The sequence below is a fragment of the Eptesicus fuscus genome, chromosome 8, assembly GCF_027574615.1.
Source record: "Eptesicus fuscus isolate TK198812 chromosome 8, DD_ASM_mEF_20220401, whole genome shotgun sequence".
Classification (NCBI taxonomy): Eukaryota; Metazoa; Chordata; class Mammalia; order Chiroptera; family Vespertilionidae; genus Eptesicus; species Eptesicus fuscus.
This window is the reverse complement of record NC_072480.1, coordinates 21,296,634-21,310,950: the sequence shown is the minus strand read 5'-3', so window position 1 is coordinate 21,310,950 and position 14,317 is coordinate 21,296,634. Positions and strand designations below refer to the sequence as shown.

At 46.6% G+C, this 14,317-nt stretch overlaps 1 protein-coding gene across 1 annotated transcript in view; it reads right to left on the bottom strand.

The window, feature by feature from the left end:
• Positions 1 to 13,099, bottom strand: part of VWA8 (von Willebrand factor A domain containing 8) — a 402,578-nt gene extending 389,479 nt beyond the window's left edge. Inside the window, exon 1 of the mRNA XM_054719826.1 lies at positions 12,891 to 13,099. Within this exon, the coding sequence (XP_054575801.1) occupies positions 12,891 to 13,050 (160 nt within the window). The 5' untranslated portion in view covers positions 13,051 to 13,099. The remainder of the gene's footprint in view (positions 1 to 12,890) is intronic.
• Between the last annotated feature and the right edge of the window lie 1,218 nt (positions 13,100 to 14,317).

The following is a 14,317-nucleotide window of genomic DNA, read 5'->3' as shown; positions in this document are numbered from 1 at the left end:
ATAGACAAATATGCAAATTGACCATACCTCCGACACACCCACAAGCCACGCCCACAAGCCACGTCCACCATCCAATCAGAGAGAGTATGCAAATTAACCCAAACCAAGATGGCTACAGCCACAGAGAGCAAGGTTTCCTAGGTAACAGAGGAAGCCAAGCTTTCCGCCTGCCCTTGCCAGGCCTAAGCTTCCACTCAAGCTACAAAGTTTCAATTATAGGAGGTAAACAAATTCAAACAAATGGCGGCAGGATAGAGCTTGAGAGAGCAGGCCAGGGTTGCCGCCAGCAACAGGGGAAGCAAAGCTTTCCACACACCCTGGCCGGGCCCACCCGCTTAAGGCAACAAAGTTTCAATTATAACCCCAACACAAATGGCTGCCAGCCTCAGAGGGAGCCCCAGGCTTGGCTCCGCTCCAGGCTACAAAGTTTCAATTGTAGAAGGAAAATAAATTCCAGATACCAGGGCCTCTGCTTGGGTTGCCAGAGGGCGTGGCCGGCCTGCAAACCACCACAGGCCCCTAGCTCAGGCCGCCCCACACCCCAAGGGAACCCCCACCTGATCTGGGACACCCTTCAGGGCAAACCAGCTGGCCCCCACCCCTGTACCAGGCCTCTATCCTATCTAATAAAAGAGTACTATGCAGATTGATCATCACTGCAACACACAATATAGCTGCCCCCATGTGGACACAAGATGGCCACCACAAGATGGCCAGCAGGAGAGGGCAGTTGGGAGGCACCCAGCCTGCAAGGGAGGGCAGTTGTGAGGGACCAAGCCTGCAAGGGAGGGCAGCTGGAGGTGATCAACCCTGCAGGAGAGGGCAGTTAGGGGTGACCAGGCTGGCAGAGGAGGGAAGTTGGGGGCAAACAGGCTGGCAGCAGAGTGGTTAGGGGGTGATCAGGCTGGCAGGCAGAAGTGGTTAGGGGCAATCAGGAAGGCAGGCAGGCAAGCAGTTGGGAGCCAGCAGTCCTGGATTGTGAGAGGGATGTCCGACTGCCCGTTTAGGCCCGATCCCACCAGGATCGAGCCTAAACAGGCAGTCGGACATCCCTCAAGGGGTCCCAGGTTGGAGAGGGTACAGGCTGGGCTAAGGGACAACCCCCCTCCGTGCACGAATTTCGTGCACCGGGCCTCTAGCTTCTTATAAGAACACTGCCATAAGCGAACTGCTCCAGCAGCCTCTGTGTAACTCCCTCATGATTCAGTCATGGGTAGGGGCATTTAATTAGCCAAACCTAAGTTACTGTCCACAGCCTCGCTGCCAAGCGGCAGGTCCCTGTGATTTCTCGAGTGGACTCAGGGCCCTGTCTCCTGTCAAGACTCACAATAGGATATTCCACCTCACTCTCCATGCCCTTTCCTTCTCCTCCTTGCTCCCTCATCTCCTCTATTTTCAGTTCAAGAGGCAGCCAATCAATGATTCTCATTCTGACTTCTCAAGTCATCTTTGCTTTCTCTTCCTCTTCTCAATTTCTTAACATTGGGTGCACAGGCCCAGTTCTAGCCTCTTTTCTTTGTTATCTATAACTTCTCCTTGATGTGTTCACCCAGTCTTATGCTTTTAAGTGCAACTAATATATATTGCTGATTCCAAGTTTATATCTCTAACCCAGACCACAGAACTCCAAACATCCACACCAACAGACAATGAGATACCTAATAGTCAACTTAGACTTAACATTCAAAACTGTCTAGCCGGCCAGCATGGCTCAATGGCTGAGCGTCGACCTATGAACCCAGAGCTCGTGGTTTGATTCCAGTCGGGTCACATATCCAGGTTGTGGGCTCAATCCCCAATGGGGGGTGTGCAGGAGGCAACCGATCGATGACTCTTTCATCACTGATGTTTATATCTCTCTCTCCCTCTCCCTTCCTCTCTGAAAATAAAACAAAAAACTGAACTTCTGATCTTACCACAAAATGTGCTCCATCCACACAATATTCCACAGTTCTGCTAATGGCAATGTAATCCTTCCAGTTACTCAAACCAGAAATCTTGAAGCCATTCTTTTTGGTTTTGTTTATTTGTTAATCCTCATGGAGAGGGGGGAGGGGGGACATCAATGTTAGAGATACATTGATTGGTTGCCTTCCTCATGAGAGGATGGAACCTGCAACCTAGATACTGGAGAGTATCATGCTAAGTGAAATAAGCCAGCTGGAGAAAGATAAATATCACATGATCTCACTCATTTGTGAAATATAATGAAAAACATAAACTGAACAAAAATAGAGCCAGAGAAAAACAATATCCTATATAATGAAGAGGTGATATGCTAATTGACCATCAAGCCCTCGCACAAGATGGTCACCCCCATGTGGTCACATGATGTCTGCTCCCATGTGGTCACAAGATGGCCATGCCCATGTGGTCACAAGATGGCCACCCCCATGTCATCACAAGATGGCCACCACAAGATGGCCAGCAAGGGAGGGCAGTTGGGGGCGAACAGGCCAGCAGGGGAGGGCAGTTGGGGATGACTGGGCCGGCAGGGCAGGGCAGGGCAGTTGGGGGCGACCGGATCGGCAGGGGAGGGCAGTTAGGGACAACCAGGCCAGCAGGGGAGGGCAGTTAGGGGCAACCAGGCTGGCAGAGGAGGGCAGTTAAGGGCGATCGGGTCAGCAGGGGAGCAGTTAGGTGTCGATCAGGCTGGCAGAGGAGTGATTAGGGGGCGATCAGGCTGGCAGGTAGAAGCGGTTAGGGGCAATCAGGCAGGCAGGCAAGCAGGCAGGCAGGTGAGCAGTTGGGAGCCAACAGTCCCGGATTGTGAGAGGGATGTCTGACTGCCGGTTTAGGCCCAATAACCGGCAGTTGGACATCCCCCGAGGGGTCCCAGATTGGAGAGGGTGCAGGCTGGGCTGAGGGACACCCCTCCCAGTGCACGAATTTCGTGCACTGGGCCTCTAGTTTTAGAATATAATAGAAGTAATCCTGTTATTTGCAGATTTTTAATATTTCCTACAACTTTTGTGATATCATACTATGTTAGTAGAGTTTTGGAAATATTATTATACTTACAATCCGTTTATTCTTGAAATATTAATGTTTATTGCATGTAATATATTTAAGATTGTTTTTCTTGAATAATTGGTATTTATTGCACTTAACATTATATTTAAAATTGTTTTTCTTGAGATAATAAGGTTTATTGCATGTAATATTAAGATCATTTTTCTTGAAATATTAAAAAATAATAAAATATGTAAACAGACACAAAAAATAATAAAAAAATAAAAATTTTGTAACTTAATTTTTACAATATCCTGTTATACATAATTAATAATGAACTACAACGTTCGCTAATGACTGATTACTATAATTGTGTTGCATTCATTTCCCTTACATGCCTTACACACAGGTGCACCATTTCTCTCCACTAATACTAACAGCGAATATTTTAGCAGCCGATTGCCACATCATTAGTCTTGGACTGACTTGTTTGGTGTATGCAACAGGAAATATTTTGCTTTCGGAGAACCAAAAAAATAGGTTCATTTGCGTTATGCTTACTAATTTGTGCAGTTACTCAGTGTCTGGTAAGTTAATGTTCAAGAAAAATATTAATATGTTAACGATTTCTCATTTATTTCAGCCCTTTGTATTCAGCGTGTCTCTATTGAAATAAACCTACGTTTCTATGAAAATTGAAGCTTTTGTTCTTTTGTGACCCACATAAACTTAAACCTTGTTTATTTGGCCCATTAGCCTTTGAGTTTTACATGCTTGCTGTACAGTATACACACTGTCACATAAACACTACTAACAATAAATTAAATTATATATTTTATTCAGGCATGAAGCATATGTACTTGAGAATTAAAAACACTGAAAAGACTCTAGCCCTGGGTGGCATGTCTCAGTGGTTACAGCGTCAGCCTGTGCACCAGAGGTCTTGGTTGATTTCGGTCAAGGGCACATACCTGGGTTGAAAATCCAATCTCCGCCCCGGTGTGGGTGCATGTGGGAGGCAACCAATCAATGTGTCTTTCTCATATCGATGTTTCTCTCTCTCTCTCTATCCCCCACAACACCACCCCCCTTCCACTCTCTCTAAAAAAAAAAAAAATTCAATGGAAAAAATATCCTCACTCCTTGAGGACTTAAAAAAAAAAAAAAAATGAAAAGAATCCAAAAGATAAAACCTTCCAAATGAAATTTAAGACCACATTTAAAATAACAAGGCTTGATTTTATCACATACAATAATTCTAATTTAAGAGGATTTATCTAAAGGTTTATAGAAAAATTTCTATATACAAGATAATTAATAGAATCTTTTATGTAACACTTAATCTCCACCAAACCCATTTAGACATTATTCACTTGATTTTAGGTAATTTTAATAAACAGCTGTTTTGTTTTACATACCTGATATTCTTTCCTCTTTCTTTCTTTTTTTTTTTGTTAACTTATTTTTTTTATTAATCCTCATCCAAGGATTTTTTTCCCCATTGATATTTAGAGAGAGTGGAAGGGAGGAAAGAGGAGAGAGAGAGAGAGAGAGAGAGAGAGAGAGAGAGAGAGAGAGAGAGAGAGAAAGAGAGAGGAACATAGTTGTGAGACAGATCAATCAGTTACTTCCTGAACACACCTGGACCCAGACTGGGATCAGGCCTGCACACCCTTGACTGGAAACCGAACCCGGACCCATTGGTCCTCAGGCTGGCACTCTAACCACTTAGCGAAACCGGCCAGAGCTTTCCCCTTTCTTCTGACAGAATCTTTCCTCCAGTGGAGAACCCACCCCATTTGGTTTGAGTAGAGTTTATACCACTCATCCCAACCTTTATTCCTAAACCTAAAACTCCAAAAGTAAGTACCCTGCACAAGAACATTCCACCCTCAGGCCACATTTTAGAGATGGGCACATGAACGTGGCCCATAAAAGTTCTCTCCAGGATTTTTGTCAGAGCTCACAGGAAAAAAAGTTCTCTCTTCTTCTGACACTGTGAATTGTAAGGACAATGAAAGTCTTGGTCCGAAAGGCTATCACTGCTACCACTTGAAAAAAGCCTGCTAGACATTTAAACGAGCAGAACAAAAACAGTAGATCTTATAAGTGGAGAATGAAATGCAGGAAGACCATGGGGAAAGCAGAGAGAGCCCAAGCCCTAAGCTATTTGACATCCTGCATCTAGCCTGGTCTAAAGCCATTGGACCCACCACCTTTGTGAACCAAACAATGCATTTTTCTGTGCACATATCTGTCACTTAAAATCAAATGATTGCTAGCTAATCATCCTATATAATAAACACCTAATATGCTACATGTCTGGTTGTCTGGTCAACCAATCAAAGCATAATCTAATCTAATAATAGACAAATATGCAAATTGACCATACCTCCGACACACCCACAAGCCATGCCCACAAGCCACACCCACCATCCAATCAGAGCGAGTATGCAAATTAACCCAAACCAAGATGGCTACAGCCACAGAGAGCAAGGTTCCCTAGGTAACAGAGGAAGCCAAGCTTTCTGCCAGCCATTGCAGGCCTAAGCCTCCACTCAAGCTACAAAGTTTCAATTATAGAAGGTAAACAAATTCAAACAAATGGCGGCAGAATGGAGCTTGAGAGAGCAGGCCAGGGTTGCCGCCAGCAACAGGGGTAGCAAAGCTTTCCGCACACCCTGGCCGGGCCCACCCACTCAAGGCAACAAAGTTTCAATTATAACCCCAACACAAATGGATTCGGGCCTCGGAGGGAGCCCCAGGCTTGGCTCTGCTCCAGGCTACAAAGTTTCAGTTGTAGAAGGAAAATAAATTCCAGATACCAGGGTCTCCGCTTGCATCCCAGGGGGCGTGGCCCACCTGCAAACCACCACAGGCCCCTAGCTCAGGCCGCCCCACGCCCCAAGGGAACCCCACCTTGATCAGGGACGCCCTTCAGGGCAAACCAGCTGGCCCCCACCCCTGTACCAGGCCTCTATCCTATCTAATAAAAGAGAACTATGCAGATTGATCATCACTGCAACACACAATATAGCTGCCCCCATGTGGTCAAAGATCCTGCCCCCATGTGGACACAAGATGGCCACCACAAGATGGCCAGCAGGAGAGGGCAGTTGGGAGGCACCCAGCCTGCAAGGGAGGGTAGTTGGGAGGCACCCTGCCTGCAAGGGAGGGCAGTTGAGAGGGACCAGGCTTGCAAGGGAGGGCAGTTGAGAGGGATCAGGCCTGCAAGGAAGGGCAGTTGGAGGTGATCAACCCTGCAGGAGAGGGCAGTTAGGGGTGACCAGGCCAGCAGAGGAGGGAAGTTGGGGGCAAACAGGCTGGCATGGGAGTGATTAGGGGGTGATCAGGCTGGCAGGCAGAAGCAGTTAGGGGCAATCAGGAAGGCAGGCAGGCAAGCAGTTGGGAGACAGCAGTCCTGGATTATGAGAGGGATGTCCGACTGCCCGTTTAGGCCCGATCCCAGGGCAGTCGGACATCCCTCGAGGAGTCCCAGATTGGAGAGGGTACAGGCTGGGCTGAGGGACAACCCCCCGCCGTGCACGAATTTCGTGCACTGGGCCTCTAGTATGCTAATAATATGCTAAGGCTGCTAAACCACTCGCTATGACGTGCACTGACCACCAGGGGGCTGGCAGTCGACTGGTTGATTAGTCGCTGTGACGTGCACTGACCACCAGGGGGCAGACAGTCGACCGGTCGACCAGTCGCTGTGATGTGCACTGACCACCAGGGGGCAAAACTCCAAATGGTAGGTTAGCTTGCTGCTGAGGTCTGGCCAATAGGGACTGAGCGAGACGGGCTGGACACACCCTGGAGCCCTCTTGTGGTCTCTCCCTGGCTGGCCAACTTCCCGTGTCCCTCCCTGGCCCTGATCGTGCACGGGTGGGGTCCCTCGGCCTGGTCTGCCCCCTCTCATAATCCGGGATGAGGGACCTTCCCCACCCTCCCCCCAGAGTGTGCGAATTTTGTGCACCGGGCCTCTAGTTTTTTATAAGGTAAAGGCAGGCAAAGCAAATGTAACTATTCCTATTTTACAAAGAAGATAAATGCTCAAAGAGCAATATAGGACATTTTCCCCTGTGGATATTCTGAAAACAAACATTGTAATCAGAATAATATTAACATTCATAAATTTTCATCAAGTAATTAGCTTTCAGAAAAAAATTAAGCCAAAGGATTCCACTACCAATTTTTATACAGTACATTTTATTAAAGCACTAGTAGCCCATCGTGCGATATCACGCGCAGTAGGCCGCCCGCCGCTTCCGCGGGAGCCGGCGGGAACCACAGCACGCCACCAGGAACCTCACTGCTTCCACGGGAGCTGGGAGGGACCTGTGCCGATTCTGCAGGAGCCGGGAGGGACCTGGGCCGATTCCGCAGGAGGTGGGAGGGACCCGCGCCGATTCTGCAGGCTACTCTTATAGGGAAAATATTTCCCACACTGACTGCATTCACAAGGTCTTTCTCCATTGTGAAGTCTCTGATGACAACAGAGGCCTTCACTAGTGGTAAAAGATTTCCCACACTGACTGTGGGAGGGACCTGCGCCGCTTCTGCAGGTGGGAGGGACCCGTGCCGATTCCGCAGGAGGTGGGAGGGACCTGCGCCGATTCCGTGGGAGGCGGGCCCGCCGTCTCCTCTCCGGGCCTGTGCTCAGCCGTGGAGGCTGCGGGCCGGCCCCCATCCCTGTCCGTGTCCGCTCTGGCTCTGGGGGGCCGGCCCAAGCTGGGCGCAGCAATGAAGCAAGCATTCTGCCAGGCCGCTCACGCTGCCTGCTCTCAGCAGCCACCCCCCCTGGACTGGGGGACTCTGGCGGGGCTAAGAGGAGTGGGTGCCGCCATCTTGTGGCTATGGGCACTGCCATCTTTGTGATGGAGTGACAATTAATTTGCATATTACCCTTTTATTAGATAGGATTATTTTAGAGTGAATAACTTTTTGTCCATATAAAATTTTACTAAGTATTTCATCTAAAACTCTATTTTCCTTTGTGGCCATCAACATGGGTTGAATACCAAAAAGATTTTAATCTTTCATCAATGTTTAATCAATAACAAATTTTTCAGTACATAGCATTGTCAGAATTTTATTTAATATTGTTGGTGACTAATAATTCTTAATTTTTATGACTGATAGTTTTTATTTCATTGTTAGCTAACCCATGAGAAATCTGTATATTTTCCTTAGATATTTTAAAGTTGTTACATTGTTAAGATCTTTACCAGTCTCAAAAACACTTTTATCAGTTACATATCTCAGATACATCTGTGGTAGCCCATCTAAAATGTGCTTTTAATGCTCCTAATCCACTCAAAATTATAAATTACAGAATATACATACTTTAGGATATTCAAAACTATCAAATGAGCTCATAATTCATGACTTGTAGCTCTGACAAACAAGTTGCTTTGGTTCAGGGTTTCTCAACAGCAGTATTATTGACATATGGGGCAAGATAATTGTGAGGGCTGTCCTGTGCATTGTAAAATGTTTAGCAGCATCCCTGGCCTTTACCCACTAGATACTAGTAACACCCTCTTTATCCTGGTTATGACAACTAAAAATGTCTTCAGATACTGCAGAATATTCCCAGGGGGAAGGGAAGCACCCGTGGTTGACTAGGTCTTCCCAACGATTAAGTTATAATTGTTCTGGAATTTTATTGCTAAATTCTTTAATACGCAATAGGATCACAATGTTCTCAGGGTCAAACTAGCCTGCTGCAGGTTCAAAGTAGTTAATAATTTCCCAAAGTTAACACCTAGTTCAAGGCCTGAACCATTATATAGTTTTTCCCTTAATACCATATTTCTCAGTTGAAGCCCCAGTTCTGTATTTCCCAACCCCAAAATCATCAGTTCTATTGTACCCGAAGAATATAATCTTAAAAATCACCAAAATGCGCCGAAACCGGTTTGGCTCAGTGGATAGAGCGTCAGCCTGCGGACTGAAGGGTCCCAGGTTCGATTCCGGTCAAGGGCACGTACCTTGGTTGCGGGCACATCTCCAGTGGGAGGTGTGCAGTAGGCAGCTGATTGATGTTTCTCTCTCATCAATGTTTCTATCTCTCTATCCCTTTCAATTCCTCTCTGTAAAAAATCAATAAAAATATATAAAAAAAAAAAAAAAATCACCAAAATGCTGATAGATATTTATTGCACTCTTTATATATTTAAAAATAGACAACCTGAATATCCAAGAATGGAAAATGGGTAAAATATATATTATATAGGTAAATATATGAACTTAATGCCTATCTACACTAATAAAAGAGAAAGATGTAAATTGACCGTACCTCCGCAACGCCCCCAGCCAATCAGGAGTATGCAAATTAACCCAGCAAAATGGCAGGTTAATTTGCATAAGCAGGCATGGAGTGAAGACTGAAGACTGAAGGCTCCACTGAAGGCTGAAGGCTTGGCTCTGCTGCGGCCAGAGCCAAGCCTGAAGGCTGACGGCTGAAGGCTTGACTCTGCTGCGGCCCGGGTCCCAGGTGCCAGAGGAAAACCAGTGCCGGCAGTCAAGGGAAGGAAGGCCTATTGCACGAATCTTTGTGCAATAGGCCTCTAGTTTAAAATAATCATGTATAACAATATTTATCACTATGTTAACCTTTTGCACTCGGATGTCGAGTGTGACTCGACACAGTTAGCATCGGTAGCAGCTCTTTGAAAAAAGCAAGCGAGTGCAAAGGGTTAATATGTTTGTAATAGGCTAAGTCAGAATAAATTATAAAACACAAATGACTCCCAATTTAAAAAAAGAAATATGTGTTTGCATTAAAAAAATAAATAATATATATTATAAAATCTGATAGGATTAACACCAAAAAGTTGACAATTATGAGTTTGTATGGGAAGATTATGTTTTAGGGGATTTGTCTGTATTTTTTGCTCTTCTACAATGAACATAGATTTCTTTTTTAAAAAATAAATATTTTTATTAAAAAATTACTTCATACACAAAAATCATAAAGATAAAAGTGAATTCCTATAATAGTAATGGTGTTAAGGACAGCGCTATATATGTCACGATGGATTTATAAAGTTATGTTTCCAAGTTTATCATTTGATTTTGAGCTATGGTATATCTGAACATATTCAACATCAGAGTCCTACTGAACCAACTTGCTAGGCTCCATCTGTGAAAACACTACAATAATTTGTATTGAAAACTCTGTAGTAGCTAACCTCCTTGTTAACCTCTTTGTTCCTAAAACCAAAATACAATACTACTATGAAGTAAAGAAATACAAAGAATTTACAAATTATGGAGACTAAGACTATCTGACAGGCAGGGATAAAAAACTGTGGGCTTGGGGATTTTTTTTTTTCTTAACATAAATGACCCCCTCTTCCTTCTGCTCACTAGGCTTTATAAAGCTCCTATCTTGAAAGCCAACAAGACAATTCCAGCCTCTCCTGCTCCTTCTCTGTATGAACTTTAACAGAATAAGTCACTGAATGCTTATTAGATATAAAGTGTTGATAAGATAGGCATACAGTACAGACAAAATAAGAACAGCATATAACTTGCATTTATTGTTTTATGTACCTTGTTGCTCTTTTTCCAAACTACATTTTAGAAAGCAGGGTCAATTCTATGCAGAGAGGAGGTAACGAGTTACTGTTCACTTGTGTGAGTGCTCCTGAGAACATCTTTCCAACCTAAATTGTAATTCATTAAGGCACACTGCTTTTTGTGGTTTTACATTTGTCTATGTATGACTTCTGATTTAAAATGGGACATTCCAACCTTGATGGCCATCATCATGGCCCAGGGTAGCCAAGAGTTTGCCTCCTGTTTAACTGGATCAGAGATGTCCTTGAGTCCAGATTTCTGGTGAGTTCCCAGCTGCATTTATCCATAGTCCTCATGCATATGCCAGAGTCAAAGACTGAATTTAAGTTAATATGTTGTATGTAATGTGTCCATGTCTCTCACATTTGAAGCAAAGCTTATACATTGATTTACCGACATAACACAAATTTTGAGGACATTTACAAGTAATCACCAATCCTATATAATAAAGAGGTAATATGCAAATTAACCCTCACACCCTCACAAGATGGCTGCCTACGACCAGGCTGGCAGGGAGGTTAGGACCAAATGACTGAACAAGCAGGTTGCATGGGGCAACCAGGCCAGCGAGGGGGGCAGTTGGGGGCAACCAGGCAGGCAGGCAGGTGAGCAATTAGGAGCCAGTGGTCCAGGATTGTGAGAGGGATGTCCGACTGCCGGTTTAGGCCCTGGGGATCGGGCCTAAACCGGCAGTTGGACATCCCCCAAGGGGTCCCAGATTGGAGAGGGTGAAGGCTGGGCTGAGGGGAATTTTGTGCACTGGGCCTCTAGTACCTATATAAATACAGACTTTAAAAATTCACACCCACATGGATTTCTAATGTTTTTATAACCAACATGTATTATTCATATACAAAGAACATTTTTTTTCTCTTTTAGGAAGTTCACATGAATTGACTCAGTTCTGTCTGCATACCCAGATAGTTCTGATAGTTCTCAACCTACAAGGAACTGGTTCAGTTCTTCTAAAGCCCAGGAAACAGAATAACTCTCAAATAGCTGAAAATACATATACTAAGAATAATAAAGAAGCTTACTTTATTGAACATTAATATGTGCCAAGGATTGTATTAACTAATTAAATCCTCACAACAACCCCATTAGATATACTCTCCTTATCCTCATTTTATAGTTAAGAAACCTGGTCACAAGATTATGTAACCTACCCTCAAATCTCCAAATCTAGACAGTGCAGAAATGGACTGCAACCCACACTAACTCCAAACCCAAGTTGCAGATTATGCTACACTCCTACCCTTGACCTTTGCCTTCTAAGACAAAGGAGCAACAAACAAACAAAAACTCAAGGAATAAAAAGTAAAGGAATAAACAAATACTCTAGAAGTCATAATAATGGATAAGGGGCGAAATGTGACATAACAGGAAAAAAAAATGTGTTCAGTGAATGAATGAAATGTATGGGACTTAAACTCCCTCATTTCCTGGCAAGAATTATTTGGAGCTCAGAAAACTAGGAAAACAAGAGGAACAATAAAACCTACAATTTCGTGGTAAAAACCTTCATTATTCTAAACCACAGTAACTGACAAAATCTTGCCTAGAATCACTTTCCAATCAAGAGCAGCAACAATATACATGCCTTCCTTTAACCAGAACAAATGCTCTAACTTCAACACGCGAGAGATCCCTAAATCAAGTTCAGAGAGAGCCAAAAATTACTGAGCTTAGAAATCAGAGCGTGCAATTCCAAGGCAGTCCCTAGTTAGCTGTGTGATCCCCGGCAATCCACTGTTCCCTCGGTCTCAGCGACCTCAATTGCCGCGTCACGGGGGTGAGCTAGAGTTGTAATGTTCAGCTCTAAGAGAAGGTGAACCTGTGAGAAAGGAAACTCCTGTAAAACTTGAAAAGGCTCAGGGATGCATGTAAAACACCGTGAACGATGGGTTCTTTGCCGAACCAGCCCTGGCTGGAACATGGGACAAATCGGCTTCCAGGCCCTTGAGACTCAGAGAGCAAGGTCAAGTTTGGCTTTCAACTACCTCTGCGGGCTGCTGCTCTAACTTCTGCGTGAACTACTGTGATCAAGTCATCAGGTCGGAGCCGGGGGTGGGGGAGGGAGCGGGGGTGAAAGCAGCCGTGCGGGAGGAGAAAGCACCATTCCAAGCCGTCAAAACCCTCGCGCAGACCCCTGGGGCCACGGAATGAGGCCAGGAGCGTGCAGCTCCCCGGCGCTACCCAGCAGAGAGCCGCGCGGCGAGCCTGGACCCTCCGCGTCAGGGCTCCCCGCGCCGCGCTCCTCCCCGGCAGCGGGCAGGGCGAGGCGGGGGCGCGCGGAGCTCCGCACGGAGCGCGGGGGAGCCACACCGGACGCGGGGAGCCCGGGTTACCTGTCTCGGCCCCCGCCCCGGCGTGCAGCAGTCTGACCTCCGGCCGCCCGTCGCCGCCCGGCCGGCCGCGCACCACCTGCCGCAGGAGCAGCCGCACGCGCCGAGCGGCCGCGCCGCCGGGGCTGCCGGGCGTCCCGAGCAGCAGGAGCCGGGACTGCATGGGGCCGGGGTGTCGCCGGCGACGGTGTGGGGCTCCGGGCGAGCCGTGTCCCGAGCGGCAGCGTGGGCCGGTGCGGCAGGGGGACAGGAAGCTCTCCGCGCCGAGTCCGCCGGAAACTCCTTCCCCCGGCGCCGCGGGCTCTGCGGGCTCGGGCCCGGGCCCCGGGGGCGGGGAGGCCGCCCGGCCGCTGGGAGGGACGGCGGGGCCGCGCGGGGAGCCTGGGCCGGGCCGGCCGCCCTGGGCTGCGGGCCCTCGACTCCCGCGCCTCGCCTCGCCCTCACCCGTGGCCTGGCTTCCCCGGGCCTCCCTCCGGTCCCCCGCGATCCCGTGGGCGCCCAGGAGTGCGGCGGGTTAGGGCGTTTGATGGTGTGGCTTCCCATGTTCCTCCTAAGTCTCCGTTTGCTGATGAACACCTGGTCTTACCGCGCACTTTCCCCGTGCGCCGCTTCAGATCCTTCCCAGACGCGGAGCATACAGTCACAAGATTGCAGAACTGTCACCTATCTTGGTTCATTGTATCCACACCAGTGTACCCATACAGTATTTGAAAACCTTGCGCCTTATCCTTTTCCCTACTGTTTTCCCTAACTTTTAAATAGAAAACCCATATCATAGTGATATGTAGAAATTGCCAAAATGTCAGAAAGGACCCAAATCAAGCACTTTTTAATCACTCTGCGGTGAAGCGTTATAAGCATGATTTATGAGTTTAAGTAAGAGAAAAGGAGGACACTGGCTAAAGCTGCCTCCCGTTCATACTACCAAAAGCAGAGGGGGTCCTACCAGAAAGCAAACTAATCCTAATATAATTACAGTGCATCTCCAAAACGTCAGGCAAACTGTTCAAACCGAGTTCTACAAAACGAAGGCAGAGCCCTAGCCGGTTCGCTCAGTGGATAGAGCACGGGCCCATAGACTGGAGGGTCCCAGGTTCCAGTCCTGTCGAGGGCACATTCCTCGGTTGCAGACTGGACCCCTGCAACCAATCTATGCGTCTCTCTCACACTGATGTTTCTCTCTCTCTGTGTGTCTCTCCCTCTCCCTTCCACTCTTTCTAAGAATCAACGGGAAAAATATCCTCGGGTATTAACAACAACAAAATAATAATAAAAAGACAGAGGCTTCACTTTTAGCTAAAGGACTTGTTAATTCTAGAGTTGTAATAATTAAGGTAAACATTTTGTAGTGCATTGCAACATGGTTTTACACATATGCTCTCATAATCTTCACAACTCTTAAGAGTGCTGGGGAAAATGACATGAATGCA